The sequence below is a fragment of the Pteronotus mesoamericanus genome, unplaced genomic scaffold (genome assembly GCF_021234165.1).
Source record: "Pteronotus mesoamericanus isolate MK-2021 breed Mesoamerican mustached bat unplaced genomic scaffold, CSHL_Meso_final contig_1018, whole genome shotgun sequence".
In the NCBI taxonomy this organism is placed as follows: Eukaryota; Metazoa; Chordata; class Mammalia; order Chiroptera; family Mormoopidae; genus Pteronotus; species Pteronotus mesoamericanus.
The window spans coordinates 4706254-4720703 of record NW_026555002.1 but is presented as its reverse complement, the minus strand read 5'-3'; the positions used below and the strand labels follow the sequence as shown (position 1 = coordinate 4720703).

The window sequence follows — 14450 nt, the reverse complement described above, 5'->3', positions numbered from 1 at the left end:
GCGCTTCCCTAGTGCAGTACGTAAAAACCTTTTTTATTGCCCTGTTGGATTCATGTTCATGGTTTCTCTCTTTTTCTACAGGTGGTCATAATGTCACAATCTCCTTGCAGTCCAGAACTGGGCACACCCACATGCCTTCTGTGGTTGGCGTCCTTGTCTTTACCCAGTTCTGGTTCTGGTTTCCTCTTTCACACTTCCTGTCATTGGCCTATACACCTACCTGTGTCATTGGCCTAAACAAGGACTTAAAGGTATGCTTGTGAGACCTGAGTTTTATGGTGTATCTTCCTCACCATATTCTGTTCACCATCTGCTCAAGAGTGTTTTCATAAAATTTTAAAAGTGAGTTAGCATCCAGTTCTTTATTGTACAAGAAAGTATTTCCCCTTCAAATTGAGTTACCATCTTATTGAGTAGAAGTTTTCAAAATCAAGTTTTTCTTACTAATTTCGTAACCTTAGGTAAATCAATTGAGAGAGGATGGGGCAGAATATAAAATATGAAAAGGCTTTATAGATCACTCTGATGAACTTTATTTAATACTAAAAATCTGGGAGCAGCTGAAGATTTCATGTAGATAAATAATATGATGGGTTTTGCATTCTAGAAACATCATTTTGGTATAAGTGGAAATCTCTTACAATGCTATTGCAATCATCTGGGCAAGCAACAAAAAGGACCTAAACTAAATCTTAACAAGGAATGAAGGTTTGCAACAAGGACATGTTTCAGAGTTAATTGATGCTAGAGTATTTGGTGGAAGAAAGGATTATTACTAAAGGGAAAAAAAATAGGAGGATGTCCCTTTGGTAGTGGCAGAAAACAAGACCAACAGTGAGGTCCCAGGAATCTGACAGAAACTAGTGACTTACAACAAGGACTTAAGGTGATACCTCCCCTATCCTCCACCCCTTTTTTCATGACTGTTCCGGGGCTTGCGCTGAGGCCTTCCTCAGCCCTCGGGCTCTTCCGTCGCCATCCTGCTCTTCCCTCCTCTCAGAGGCCTTTTTACCTTTAAGTAACTTTTAAATCTGGCCATCACTGTTGTTAAAATGTTCTAAGTTTTTAGAGTGGAAAATTTTTAGGCAAAAAAAAGCAGTGGCTGATAAAAATTGAGTATTTTATGAAATTGATTTTTTTCTTTTAAAGTATAGCTGTTCAACAAATTTTCCTTTAAGTGTTTAGGTGTTAAAGTATTCACATGTGTGAATACTTAGCAGTTTTAGCTCTCAAAACAATAATCTTGGTTTCCCAATCCCTAACCTTTAACATTGTGGTTAAACATCTTACAGAATCTTCAGGGACTTTTTTCTTTGGCCCACAGCTCTATGATCTGTCTCCATTCTTTACAATGAAAGTCGGATGGAAAGATAGGATTTCTTGTCCTAGTACATATGATGCTCATGACCATTTTTTATCAGTACAAACTGGATAAACAAAAATTCAGGCAAGAGAACTTTAAACCTGGTCAAATAAGTGATGTGAAGCAGACTTTTCCATTAGGCTCATGTTAGCCTCTTGTAAGGTGTGATTACATGGTGTGGAAACTGTATACAAACTAGTGTAGATTTTTAGTGTGGTACAAGGAAGTGAAATGGAAGTTAAGATATGCAGACTAGATAATCACATAACACTTTACAAAACAGGTATTAGTTGATCTGATGCTCACACCATAAGTGGGGCTTAATTCACTGAGCAAGGTGCATGGTCAGTAAAGATGAGATAAAGGGATGCTTATTCAAAGGCACAGAGCTTCAGGAAAGTATAGAGAACTCCAGGTAGTTGTGTAAAACACTTCAAAACTAATCACTGAAAGAAAACAAATGCCTTTAAGGGAGGAATTGATGACATAATTGAATAGCACTGTAACTAAACATGTAGCCTGGATCCCTTTTTATTTGTGTGCTTGTTAAGAGCATATAATACTTAAATCTTGATTTCGATTATTTTAATGGAGGAGGGGAATTCTTTTATTTCTTCAGATGCCGAAAGTTCAGTATAAATCAAACTGTAAACCATCGACATTTGCATATCCTGCCCCTCTGGAAGTACCAAAAGAAAAAGAAAAGGAAAAGGTATGCTCTTTGTTCTGTGAACAACATTTGTACTTATATATAGGAGCTACTTAGTGTTTTACTTGAGTTTGTTTTAAATATTTTTAAATTATATTTTATTGATTATGCTATCATAGCAATCCTGATTTTTCCCCCTTTCCCGCCCCCCACCCAGCAACCCCCACTCCCTCAGGCAATACCCCACCTTTGTTCATGTCCACGGGTCATGCGTGTAAGTTCTTTGGCTGCTCCATTTCCTACACTTACTTTACATCCCCATGGCTGTCCTGTAACTACCTCTTTATACTTCTGAATCCCCTCACCTCTTCACCTATTTCCCCACACCCGCCTCCTATCTCTTTATCTGTAGCCTTTGGCATTTTAATTATGATGTGTCTTGGTGTGGTCCTCTTTGTGACCATCTTGTTTGGGACTCTCTGTGCTTCCTGGACTTGCATCTCTATTTCCTTCACCAAATTAGGGAAGTTTTCTTTTATTATTTTTTCAAATAGATTTCCAATTTCTTGCTCTTTCTCCTCTCCTGGAACCCCTATGAAGTTGATGTTGGATTGCTTAAAGTTGACCCACAGATTGCTTACACTATCCTCATTTTTCTTTTATTCTTTTTCATTCTTGTTCTGGTTGGTGGTTTTTTGCTTCCTTATGTTCCATATCATTGATTTGATTCTTGGCTCCATCCACTCTACAGTTCTTTCCCTGTAAATTGTTCTTTATTTCAGTTAGTATAGCCTTCATTTCTGACTGGATCCTTTTTATGCTGTTGAGGTCCTCACTAAGTTCCTTGAGCATCCTTATAACCAGTGCTTTGAGCTCTGCATCTGATAGATGGCTCATCTCCATTTTGTTCGGTTCTTTCTCTGGAGTTTGATCTGTTCTTTCATTTGGGCCATGTTTCTTTGTCTCCTTGTTTTGGCAGCCTCCCTGTGTTTGTTTCTATGTATTAGGTAGAGCTGCTGTGAATCACTGTCTTGGTGGTGTGGCCTAATGCAGTAGGTGTCCTGTAGTTTCCAGTGGCACAGCCTCCCCTGTCTCCCAAGCTGGGTACTCAAAGTGTGCCCTTTGTGTGGGCTGAGTGCACCCCGCTCTTGTATTGAGCCCTGGTTGCTGTTGGCAGACCAGTGGCAGGGATTCATCCAGGCCAGTCAGCTGCAAGGATTGGCTGGGACCGCTGACCACCAACCTCTACCCGCCGTGGAGGATCAGCTGTGCAGGGGCAGGGTGGTGGTGCTCCGAAGTGGTCTGTAGCTGTCCACTGGGTGCGCTGGCCCTGGGGTCTTCCAGGTGGTGCAGGCCAAGATCTGCCCCCACCTGTGTTTTGCGCGGAGCCACCCACCCTGAGTTATAGAGCAATCTAAGATGGCTGCTACTTGTGCTGGGCTTTGAAGACTTCCAGGCAAAGCCAAGCTATGAATCTTGGCTGCTAGTTCTGGGCCTGGGGCTCACTGAGGCCAGCTGCTGCTTGTTTGAGAGGATAATAGGAAGTTGTGAAACAGGATCTAAGACCAGCCATTCATATGGAAAAGCAGCTTGGATGTGCTCTGTAAGGGGACGGTCCAAAAAGGGACAATGGCCTCTGCTTGCCTTGATGCCGGACACTTCAGTTTCTCCCTCTCTGCCACTGGTGCTTTTCAAGCTGCTGCCCTGGTGCTGGAGCTCAAGAGGGAGTGAGTCTGAGTAGGTGAGTCCGTGTGTGGGTTCTTCAAGAGGAGCTGCTTGGGACTCCAGCTGTTTCTTCCATGGACTCAATCCCTGCTGGTTTTTGCAGCCAGAAGTTGTGGGAACTTACCTTCCTGCCACTGGAACCTTGAGCTGGGTGACTTGGGCCCCTTGCTCCCAGGATACCCCTCCTGAATTTTTATCCACCACATATGGATATGGAACCAGCCCGTTCCGTGTCTGTGCCCCTCCTACCAGTCTGGATGGATGAGGTTTCTTTAATTCCATAGTTCTCAGACTCCCCTTCAACCTGATTTTTGGAGGTTCTAAGCAATGGCTGTTCTATATTTTCGCTGTAATTTTGTTGTGGTCGTGCAAAGAGGGGAGCCACGTCTGCCTATGCCACCATCTTACCAGAGGTCGTCTTTCAGGAAAGCAGAGGTCTGCAGACCAGCATTCCCAGTGACAGTCCAGCTCCAAGCATCTCTCGTGAATCCGAATCCAGGGGGCTGGGCAGGGCCCCACACATCCCCACCTGCTCTGCCGCCGTCCTCAGGCAGGCTTCCCGGGGGGCCCTCTCCTACGCCAGGCCTCAAGGCGGCCCGGACCTCTTTTTTACACCCTTCCAACCTGCCAGACTTCTTCCTATATTTTAAATTAAATATTCTTAAAGTAATATTTATGGTAAAATCTAGCATTACACAAGAGGATAAAGTAAAAGCCTTTTTTCTCTCCTGGTCATTCACTTGCCATGTTGCAAGAATCACAATTTGTGAATTCTTCCTGATGTTTTCTCTGTATTTATCAATACTTTTCATACCACAAATAGGATTATTTTCTACTGTTTTGTTTCTTATTGTTTTTACTTAAAAAATTTCTCTTTAAAACTTTCCATGTATGTGGATCATGTTTTTTCTGAAGCTGCAAAGGCATCTTTTTGTGTCTGTACCATGATTTTTCTTACTAGTGCCCTATCTGGTGGACATTCAAGGTTATATCTAATTCATCACTGTTAAAAATGAAACTGGAACAAGAGCCTTCATACACATATATTTGTGCACTTGTACAAGTATATCTATAGGTTAGGACCTTAGATGTGGAATTGCTTGGCCAAAAGCAATGCACATTATTTTTATAAGTATTAACTAAATTTCCTTTCTAAATGGATGTAATCAATTTGTACTCCTACCGACAGTGTATGAGAATACTCGTGGATATGTGTCCTCACATATTAGTAAAAGAGAGCTGCACTTACCCCTGAAGTTTTCTCAGTAAAATTACCATTTAGGATAACTTATGTTTAGGAAAATAGTTCCTTCTCTCAAGATAATGTTCCATATTAGCTAGTTGTTGATTTTTTTCTGTAAATTTTTTTGTACATAGAGATAATTATGTAATTGACCTAATTTGAGAATGATGGGTGATGAATATCTTTTGTTGACAACATCTTGTTTCAGCTCCTTCCCTTTTGGGTCTGAAACAAGGTCAGGTTAAAATACTGCCCAGCCTTTCAGTCCTGGTTCACCTTTGATTTCAGTTTGACCCATCAAGGAGAGTAATTCCCAGCTAATCCCTCACCCACTGTATGGTACCAGTTTAGGGCATCCAGTCCAGTGAGAATATCTTTACAACCAAATTTGGAGAAAATTTATGTTTTCCAGTGCTTTCCCTGTAAAGTAAGAAAGGGTACAGCACCCAAATCTCTATCTCAGAAGCTCATGGTAGCAAATCCACGTCCAAGGTAAGCTGCAGATCAAAAAAAATTAGAGTCATACTGGGCACAAACCTCTGGAAGTAAAGCTTCTCCTGAGGCCCATAGTAGTAATTACATGAATAAATGTCATGACTTATTCCTCAATTATTTTGCTTTTCATGACGCTTACTGCCAGAAAACAATATTATTATAGGACTGAGTTATCTTTGGGCTTGTACATTTGTATTTGTGTGTAGATAAGGGGTCGCCATGATTTACCCTGTTCACTTCCTCTAGGTTTCCACGGCCGTGTTATCTATTACTGCCAAGGCTAAAAAGAAGGAAAAAGAAAAAGAAAAAAAAGAGGAAGAGAAAATGGAAGTGGTAGGTATAACTTGGTAGTCATATGAGTTGATTTATCTGTATGGTCCAGATTCTTCCTTAGTTTAAACATTATTATATCTTGCTCTTGGCTTCCTTTAAATAATTAAACTGTTCCCAACATAAAGACTCATAAAATTTTAATTGTAAGAGACTTTAGAAATTATGTCCATTCATGGGAAGAATAGAATATTTCATAGTACAAATCAGGAAGGAGTTCTTGGAAGAAATGACAACTAAAATGGGTCATTTATTAAATAGACCTTTTTTTCCTGATCTCTGCTGGTATAAAAACCTCCTAATCCTTTTAAACCAAGTTAAATATCATTCTTACCCCCAAGCAGAGTTATCCTCTCCCTCCTTCGAGTCTGATATTACTTTAGTTGTACCTCTGTAATATCTAATCGTAACTACCTTTTGTACCTAATAGTTGCTCAGTGAATTTATCAAATATTATTTAGAGATATGGAACAGAAGTGAACCTTTATTAGGATATTTTTAAATATTTTCTAGGATGAAGCAGAGAAAAAGGAAGAAAAAGAAAAGAAAAAAGAACCTGAGCCAAACTTCCAGTTACTGGATAACCCCGCCCGAGTTATGCCTGCCCAGCTGAAGGTCCTGACCATGCCAGAGACCTGCAGATACCAGCCGTTCAAACCCGTAAGTTACCAGTGGCCCTTGGCTGCTGTGGACCCAAGGAACATGAATTCATAGGACAGTATAGTGGTGATAGAAAAGGACAAATCTCCAAAGCATTCGAAAAAGCTCTTTGGCCTAATAAATTTGTTAGCGAAAGAACATTTCCTTCCATTCCCATTTGACAATTCTTGTGTAACCCTTTAAACACCCCTCGTCTACCAGAGGCTTACGCCATAGAAGTTGCTAATACAGGGTCCTGATTAGGAGCATGGACTCGAGAGCCAGGCGTCCTGAATTTGAATTCCGATTCTACTGACAGCCTGTGTGACTTCAGGTCAGGTACTGAGCTTCTTCGCCTCAATTTCCTCTACTTTAAAGTAAATATTGTCATCCCTAACTCATAGGAATGTGGCAGAGATTAACTAAGGCAATACAGTTAATACACAATCACTAAGAGCATTGAATTTTATAATTATAAAAGGATTGTCGTGTCATTTAATTGATTCTAAGAATGTTTTATGTTAGAAAGAAATGATCAGACGTTTGGGCATGATGACATCTTATTTTCCAGGTTCTTACACCTAGAAAACTAGAGAGCCATTAGTAGGCACATTTAGTACATCTAGGTCCTGGGCATAAATGTCATAGATGAGATTTCTAGTTCCTTACAGAAAAGTAAACCCATTCTCATCAACTTGAAGGTGGTCCCTGATGGTAGTAAGTAGAAAGCAACTCTTATGTAGAGTTCTGAGCCAGGGTTTTACCTGACTATATTATCAGTTGGAAGACACGAGGACAAGGAACAGAAAGTAGCTGTATTTAGTGGTAAAGAACTGGAATTGGGCCGAACTGAGTCTGTATTCCAGCTCTGCCATTTATTAACTATGTAGCTGAGACAAGTCATTTAATCTCTTCATGTTTTACTTTCCTCATTTGTAAAATTGGGATGGTGATAGTACCTACCTTCTAAAAATGTTGTAAAGATTAAATAGATTGTTATAGGTAGAGCACCTAAAACAATGTCTGGCACATGGTAATCCTTAGTAAATATTACTTGGTAGTGGTGACAGGTCACCAGACATCTCTAAGTAGCAGGCAGTCAGGCCAGGAGGGAGAGAATAGATCTCCTCCCACCTCCTGTTAATCCTGCATTGCTAGCACCTAACACTGCGTGGTCTGCAGTGTTGAATGAATGAATGGATAGTATGAGCATTGGACACCTTAAATGTGGTCACTGTCTAATCTGCAACCCAGTTCATCTAAGTGGCATGTTTACAGAGAAAGTATTCAAACAGCATCTGGAAACTGCCCTTGACAGTGAAGTGGGCTACATATATCCAGAACAGATACAGAAGTATACAGCTAGTGGATACCTGAAGCACACAACACACCCAGTGTTTTCAACAATTATGAAGAATTAAAGATAGTAAAGTAATCCTGACTGGTGTGGCTCAGTGTCACCAGTTCGATTCCCAATCAGGGCACCGGCCTAGGTTGTGCGCCAGGTCCCTGGCTGGGGGCATGTAAAGGCAACCAACTGATGTTACTCTCCCTTTCTCCCTCCCTTCCTCTCTCTCTCTAAAAATAAATAAAATCTTTAAAAAAAAAAAAAGGATAGCAAAGTATATATACTTAATGTTGTGAAGCCATAAGAGGAAACTAGTATATCTTAGTTAGAAATTAAATGATTGTTGAGCCTTTGCTCAAAATTAAGTCAGAGGAAGTTGCAACAGGACAAGGAACTAAACAGGTAGCTTGTTCATTTATGAGTCAAAAGACTGCCTCTGTGCAAGCAAAAAGTGAAGGTGAAGGAAGAGTTGCCGATTGCCTGGCTGACTGTTGAAGTTGTTACCTCAACACATATATTCCTTCAGCAAAGATTGGGAGACTTTTTGGTTCCAGGTGTTTAAGAAAATCCCTGTCCAATCATTAGCTGACACTGAGTAACTGAGTGGAGACTTTAGTAATCACATATGCCAGAAAATACAGACTTTGTAGAAGTAGTTCAGAAAAATCACAAAACAAAACAGCATACCCTAGAGATAGGGCAGGGTCTGATTTCTAAGAGTTGCCGTGTGTGTGTGTGTGTACACATACATGACTAACACCAAAAAGATGAAGGAAAATGGACAGAGCCTCAGACCTGTAGAAGACTATCCAGCATACCGACAATCACAGAATGGGATAATATGGTCCCAAAAAGAAAAGGATAAAAGAATATTTGAAGTAATAATGGCTGAAAACTTCCCAAATTGTATGAATAATATTAATGTACATATCCAAGACACTCAGTGAATCCAAGTTTGAGTAAACTCACAGAGATCCGCACAGAGACACATCATCATAATCAAATTGTTAAAAGACAGAGAGGGAAACTTGAGAGCAGCAAAAGAGAAGCAGCTCATCATGTACCTGGGTCCTCAGTAAGATAACAGCTGATTTGCCGTCAGAAACCATCGCGGCCAGAAAGCAGTAGGGTGACATATTCAAAGTTCTAAGAGAAAAGACTATGAACCAAGAATTCTGTATCCAACAAATTTATTCTTCAAGAATGAAGGTGAAATTAAGACATTCACAGATAAAAACTAAGAATTTGTTACTAGGATAAACCACATAGCTATAAAAAGTTCTTTTCAAATGTTGATTATATTGCAAGATTTGAGTTCAATTATTTCATTTAACTTAAGCATGAAATAGCACAGTTATAACTGGAAGCCATGCTTCCAAACCGTAGTGAACATGGGTATTTTCTCACGTTTAGTAAAACATCCATTTCCATTTGGTCCTCGAGAAGGTTTGAATAAACTCTCAGGCCACAAAGGGTGAGGGCAGTGGCCGCGCGTCCTCACTGTGCGTTCTTGGATGCCTGTTGGTGGGGAAGGTAGAGGCCAGTCATAAAACGACTCCTCTTTGGAAAAAAGCACACTTTTTAAGGGCAAAAGTTCTAAGTTAATACACTTTGATACGTCTACGTTGCAAAAAGTAAACTAGTTTAGAAATTCATGAAGGCACACCAGTTGTATAGCGTGGCAGGGCAGAGTTCTGATGAGTAAAAATCAGATTAGGTTGAACTGCAGAGATGCTTATACATATGAGAATCATTTAACTAATGTTCTTATGCTTCTTTTTCTTCCCAGTAATGTGCTTTGGTAGAAATATGTTTTTTCCAGATGTGCCTTGCCACTGTTGTCTGATTCAATTACAGAGAGCAGCCTTCCATTTCCTTTCACACAGGCAAGCAAACAGAATAAGATTAGCACACCAGAGTTCAGTGTGTGAATCTACCTTCTGCTAATATGCTTGGGATAAGGCTTAATAAGCTCTGCATTGTTGTACATCGCAAGGATTTGTAGATTAAAGTGAAAAACACTCAGATGTCTGTTGTATTTATGTTGTTCTCTCTGTCATCGTGAAATTGCTGGAGAAAAATTGGCTTTTCATTTGTAGATTGTATTTTGTGCCCAAATAATGGTTTTCTCACAAATAATAAAGTATCTGTTAGACTGGTGTGCTATCAAATATTAATATACATACAAATCACCTAGAGAACTTATAAAATGCAGATTCTGTGGATACAGGTTAGGGCCAAGTTTCATGCATTTCTAACAAGCTCCCAAGTGATAATGATGCTGCAGGCACAGTAGAGTAGCAAGGCGTGGTACTAGAATGTGGTGTTAGAGTACTGTATTTGGACAGGAAACATTTCTCCCTGCAGTCAGACTGAGGCTTGTCCTGGGAAATACTGGTCTTAAATTGGGATGCGTTGTCCAGACTAGAACAGTCTACTTATTCTGCCCTGAACCACTGGATTGATCCATTGAGCCACTGGATTAAGTTTGCAAATACTCCTTATAGATGACAGTTACCTTTATTCTCTGTAATGCACACTGACGTTCAGGCCTCAGGCTAACCTGAAAGAATAGGGCAGGAAGCTCTTAGCCTCTTACAGTTGAGCAGTCGGGTGAAGTCAGCAGTGAGGTGTCACACAGGCACAAGCGCCCAGGTTTCCTGGCTCACCTAGTACAGTGTAGTTTTATCCCAACTCTTTGCTTCCAAATTATTCAGGCAGCCTTCAGGTGCCCTTTCACAACATGCGCTCTAGATTCGGAGCAATCTGGGGTGTGAGCGGGGCTCAAGCCTCTGTGCCCTGCTCTGTGTTGACAGCTCTCCATCGGAGGCATCATCATTCTGAAGGACACCAGTGAGGACATTGAAGAGCTGGTGGAACCCGTGGCAGCCCATGGCCCGAAAATCGAGGAGGAAGAGCAAGAGCCAGAGCCCCCAGAACCATTTGAGTATATTGACGATTAAGGACCACAGGTGTGTGTGTGAATATTGTCTGTCAGTTCTTCACAAATGTTTTATGCGGGGACATTGTCTCACTTTTTCCCTTTCTTTTGTGTTCAGTCCCTATTTACCTAAACAGGATTAAAACTACCTCCTTTTTTTTTTTTAAATCTTTTCTTGAAATTGTAACCACCAATTTCTTTTTCTCTCTACTTAGAATCCACCCTATAGTGAACTACCATTGCTGTTGAAAGTAGCCACTCTGCAAACATTTTTTATAGGTCTGTGGGGAAGTAGAGAGCTTGCTTCAGAATGTAAACCTGCTCAGTGCTGCTTTTATCAAAAAAAGCCTTGCTTCCTGCTCACCCAGAAGAAGTCAGCTAAACTGACAGTTTGCTCAACAATGGAGTTGATTTACATTTTGATGAAAGCTCCTTGCTGTAGATCAGTTACGGTTTGTGCACCAGCGCTGGTCCATAGATCACACTTAGAGTAGCACAGGTCCAGACTTCTCGGTGATTCTTCTCTTCCTTTCCTTTGGCAATACTTTTGGCACTAAAAGCCTTAACGTTCATTTATTTGGTGAAACTATTGAACAACTAATATATATACAACACTGTGCAGCCCTGGCTGGTGTGGCTCAGTGGACTGAGTGCCGGGCTGCAAACAGAAGGGTTTCCAGTTTGATTCCCAGTCAGGGCACATGCCTGGGTTGCGGGCCAGGTCCCCAGCTGAGGACATGTGAGTGGCAACTGATCGACGTTATCTTTCACACACTGACATTTCTCTCCTTCTCTTTTTCCCTCTCTTCCCATCTCTCTAAAAGTAAATAAATAAAATCTTTAAAAAAAACAAAAAAAGTTAACAGTGCATATAGGTGCTTTGGAGTCAATTAGACTATAACACAAAGCTTTGTCCAGTTGAAAAAGATTATTATTAATGCCAGTATTGTAATAATATTGAAAGGGGTGGTCTTCAGATGCAAAAGATTGAAATGACCTAATTTCATAAAACTGTCATTCATATTCCCCCCATTTTTTGAATGGTCCTCACATATTTGAAGATTCATATAAAAGTATAAACAACCCTGACTGTCTTGGCTCAGTGGGTTGGGTACCATCCCACGAACTGAAAGGTCTCTGGTTCAATTCCTGGTCACAGCACATGCCTGGGTTGCAGGCCAGTCCTTGGTTGAAGGTGTTTGAGCGGCAACTGAACAGTGTTTCTCTGCCACTCTTTCTCCCTTCCTTCTCTCTGTAAAAAATAAATAAAATCTTTTTAAGTGTTTTAAATAAATTTTTAAAAATGTATAATCAAGGCTCCCTAATTCCACCCTAATAGCAATACATTGTCAGACAAATATGAATTTGTTCAACTTTTTAAAGTAAGGACAGTATTTATTACAAAAGAAAAATACATTTAAATGTAAGGTTGCAAATCTAGCACCGTAAGCGTTACACAGTGACTAGCAATTAATGAGAGCTTTCACAGGAAGGTCACATGTATATATTAAGACAGGAGCCCTGCCATTTTAGTAGGAAAACATTTTCAAGCCTCTGAGAGACAGTTTGGACCTTAGAGAGAGGGTGGTTTATACTGACTTCCTTGCTGTCTGAACTTGTTCTTGAAAATTCCCTTTGAGAGAATTTCTCTTTTCAGGACACCTTGGTGGGTTCCTGAGCTTCCCCAGCCAGCACATGGCAGCGTTCGAACCTTGAGCGCTCAGCCTCTGCAGAACTGACTCCTCTGAGCCCGTCCGGCCTTGCACAGCGCCTCCCTGAACCCTTCCGATGAAGTCTCTCAAGGCACTTACTACCCGATGGCAAAACCGTGTTTAGCTGAAATGAGATTCTTGTTAGTTTTCAAAAGGACAGAACATTCAGTCCAATAGAAGTTGGAAAACTGGAGTCTATCTTAGCAGAAACTGGCATATTAGTACCACATAGGCAGGGTTAGGGGCTAGTTTTAGGCTTCAACAGCTAGTCGTTTAAAAGAAAAAAATGATTTTTAAAGAAAGAATGACCATGGCTCCCCTTTCCTTCTCCCCTCCCCCAGGATCTCAGTGCTCACCTGAAGGAGGTTGTCCAGGCTCCTGCTGGAAACGCCTGTGGGGAAGCTCGTGTGGAGACCCGCTATTCACTGCATGTACCATTGCGCCTGCACTGGCTGGAGAGCCTCATCTCCGAATCCCTGGTTGAGGAGGAGATGGGGGACTGTTTTGTGTACTCTTTCACAGAACTTGGTTTTCAAATAAATACGCTAAAATCTCCAGATGGACATGGATTGATTGTTTGTTTGTTTGTTTGTTTTTCAGCCTGGATTTTAAATAAATGGATCTAATACCCTTCCCCACATGCACACCATGAAATGCCTAAACCCAGAGCTAAATCCTGGAGTGAAGTCCCTTAGTTGATCTGAGGGAAATGTAGTCAGTTTAAGTAGTTCAGACACATTTTTTTTTTTAAATAAGCTTTGCTTATTGTTTCCTGCTTCTGACCTTGTTAAGGACAATAGACGTAAATTATTTAGTTTTGTTTAGCTACAGAATCTGATACTGTATTTTTTCTTTGTCCTTTTCCACCTTTTTTTTCATGTTTTTTTAAAAAATTGAAGTATAATTTAAATGTAATAAAATGCAGAAATGTGAAGGGTACACCATGTGATGAGATTTGACAAGCACACATTTGATTTCTGTATGACCAGCCCTTTCTTAGATACTGAGCTTTTGAAATAAGCAGGCACAGTTGTTACTCTGGTAACAGCTCTTCTCATGTGCTTGGCTCTCCCTGACTTAGGGGGACACGGCAGTGAGAACTAGATGGGGGTGGGAGGTGGTCGCAGGGTTTTTGTGCCTTAGTCTTCAATCGTATAAAAGTAGGTCGTTTTCTAACATCGATGCATGAATGGTTCTTTGCACCAACCTTGATTCTTTGGCTGCTTAATTTAGGATATAGCCTGTTGAGTCTGAAAAGAAAAATTATTAAAAGTAACAAACTCTTGGGTAGATCAGCCCTAATACCTTCATCTACCACAGCTTTATTGTGAGGTCCAGGTCTGGGGGTTAGTGATCCCAAAGGCTCACTCATTGGTTAATTTCATTGCATCCTATCCTTTGTAAATTCCCTGTTTCCTCAATATCAGATGATTCTATAAAAGATATTATCTCATTTCCTAGACACTAATTAGCTATGTCCTTCCTGTTACAAGCTCCTAACATTGCTTGCATTTCAGACAGAGTTATCTCTAACATTTCCCTTAATATATGAAATGTTTGAAAAACAGAAGTCTCTCAACGACGTCACTGTCCGAAATTGAGTCGTCTGGGAGAGGTCATACATTCACTGGCTTCAGGCCAAAGTTACTAAATTTCTTCCAGAATAATCAACTGAACTTCAGGGAGCAGGCAATTACTAGTTTCTGGTGTGCAGTGCAATTTAGAATTTATATTTTGGCCTTAAATCTCAAGGTTCTAGCTTTTAAAAACGCAGGCTATGAAGTAAAATGGCCACTTGGATCAGACCGTGATGAGACTTTCTGAAGGGTTTTTCCGGCAGATTTCCTAGGATATACGTAGCACGGGGAGATGACCAAGAAGCAAAGAAATCCGAGGTGAAATAGGTCACATATGAGGACAGGATTGGAGCTAGAATGGACATTCAGTAGACGAAACAGAACGGCCGCGATGACTTAACCCAGAGGACGTCCTTGCGGCACACTGG

The 14450-nt window shown here is 40.7% G+C and overlaps 1 protein-coding gene across 1 annotated transcript in view; it reads left to right on the top strand.

Moving 5' to 3' along the window:
* The window catches only part of PSMD1 (proteasome 26S subunit, non-ATPase 1), an 89442-nt gene extending 76444 nt beyond the window's left edge, over nt 1-12998 (top strand). Inside the window, exons 20-25 of the mRNA XM_054571627.1 lie at nt 82-251; nt 1983-2075; nt 5722-5808; nt 6319-6465; nt 10609-10764; nt 12787-12998. Of these exons, the coding sequence (XP_054427602.1) occupies nt 82-251; nt 1983-2075; nt 5722-5808; nt 6319-6465; nt 10609-10755 (644 nt within the window). The 3' untranslated portion in view covers nt 10756-10764; nt 12787-12998. The remainder of the gene's footprint in view (nt 1-81; nt 252-1982; nt 2076-5721; nt 5809-6318; nt 6466-10608; nt 10765-12786) is intronic.
* Nucleotides 12999-14450: the final 1452 nt, after the last annotated feature.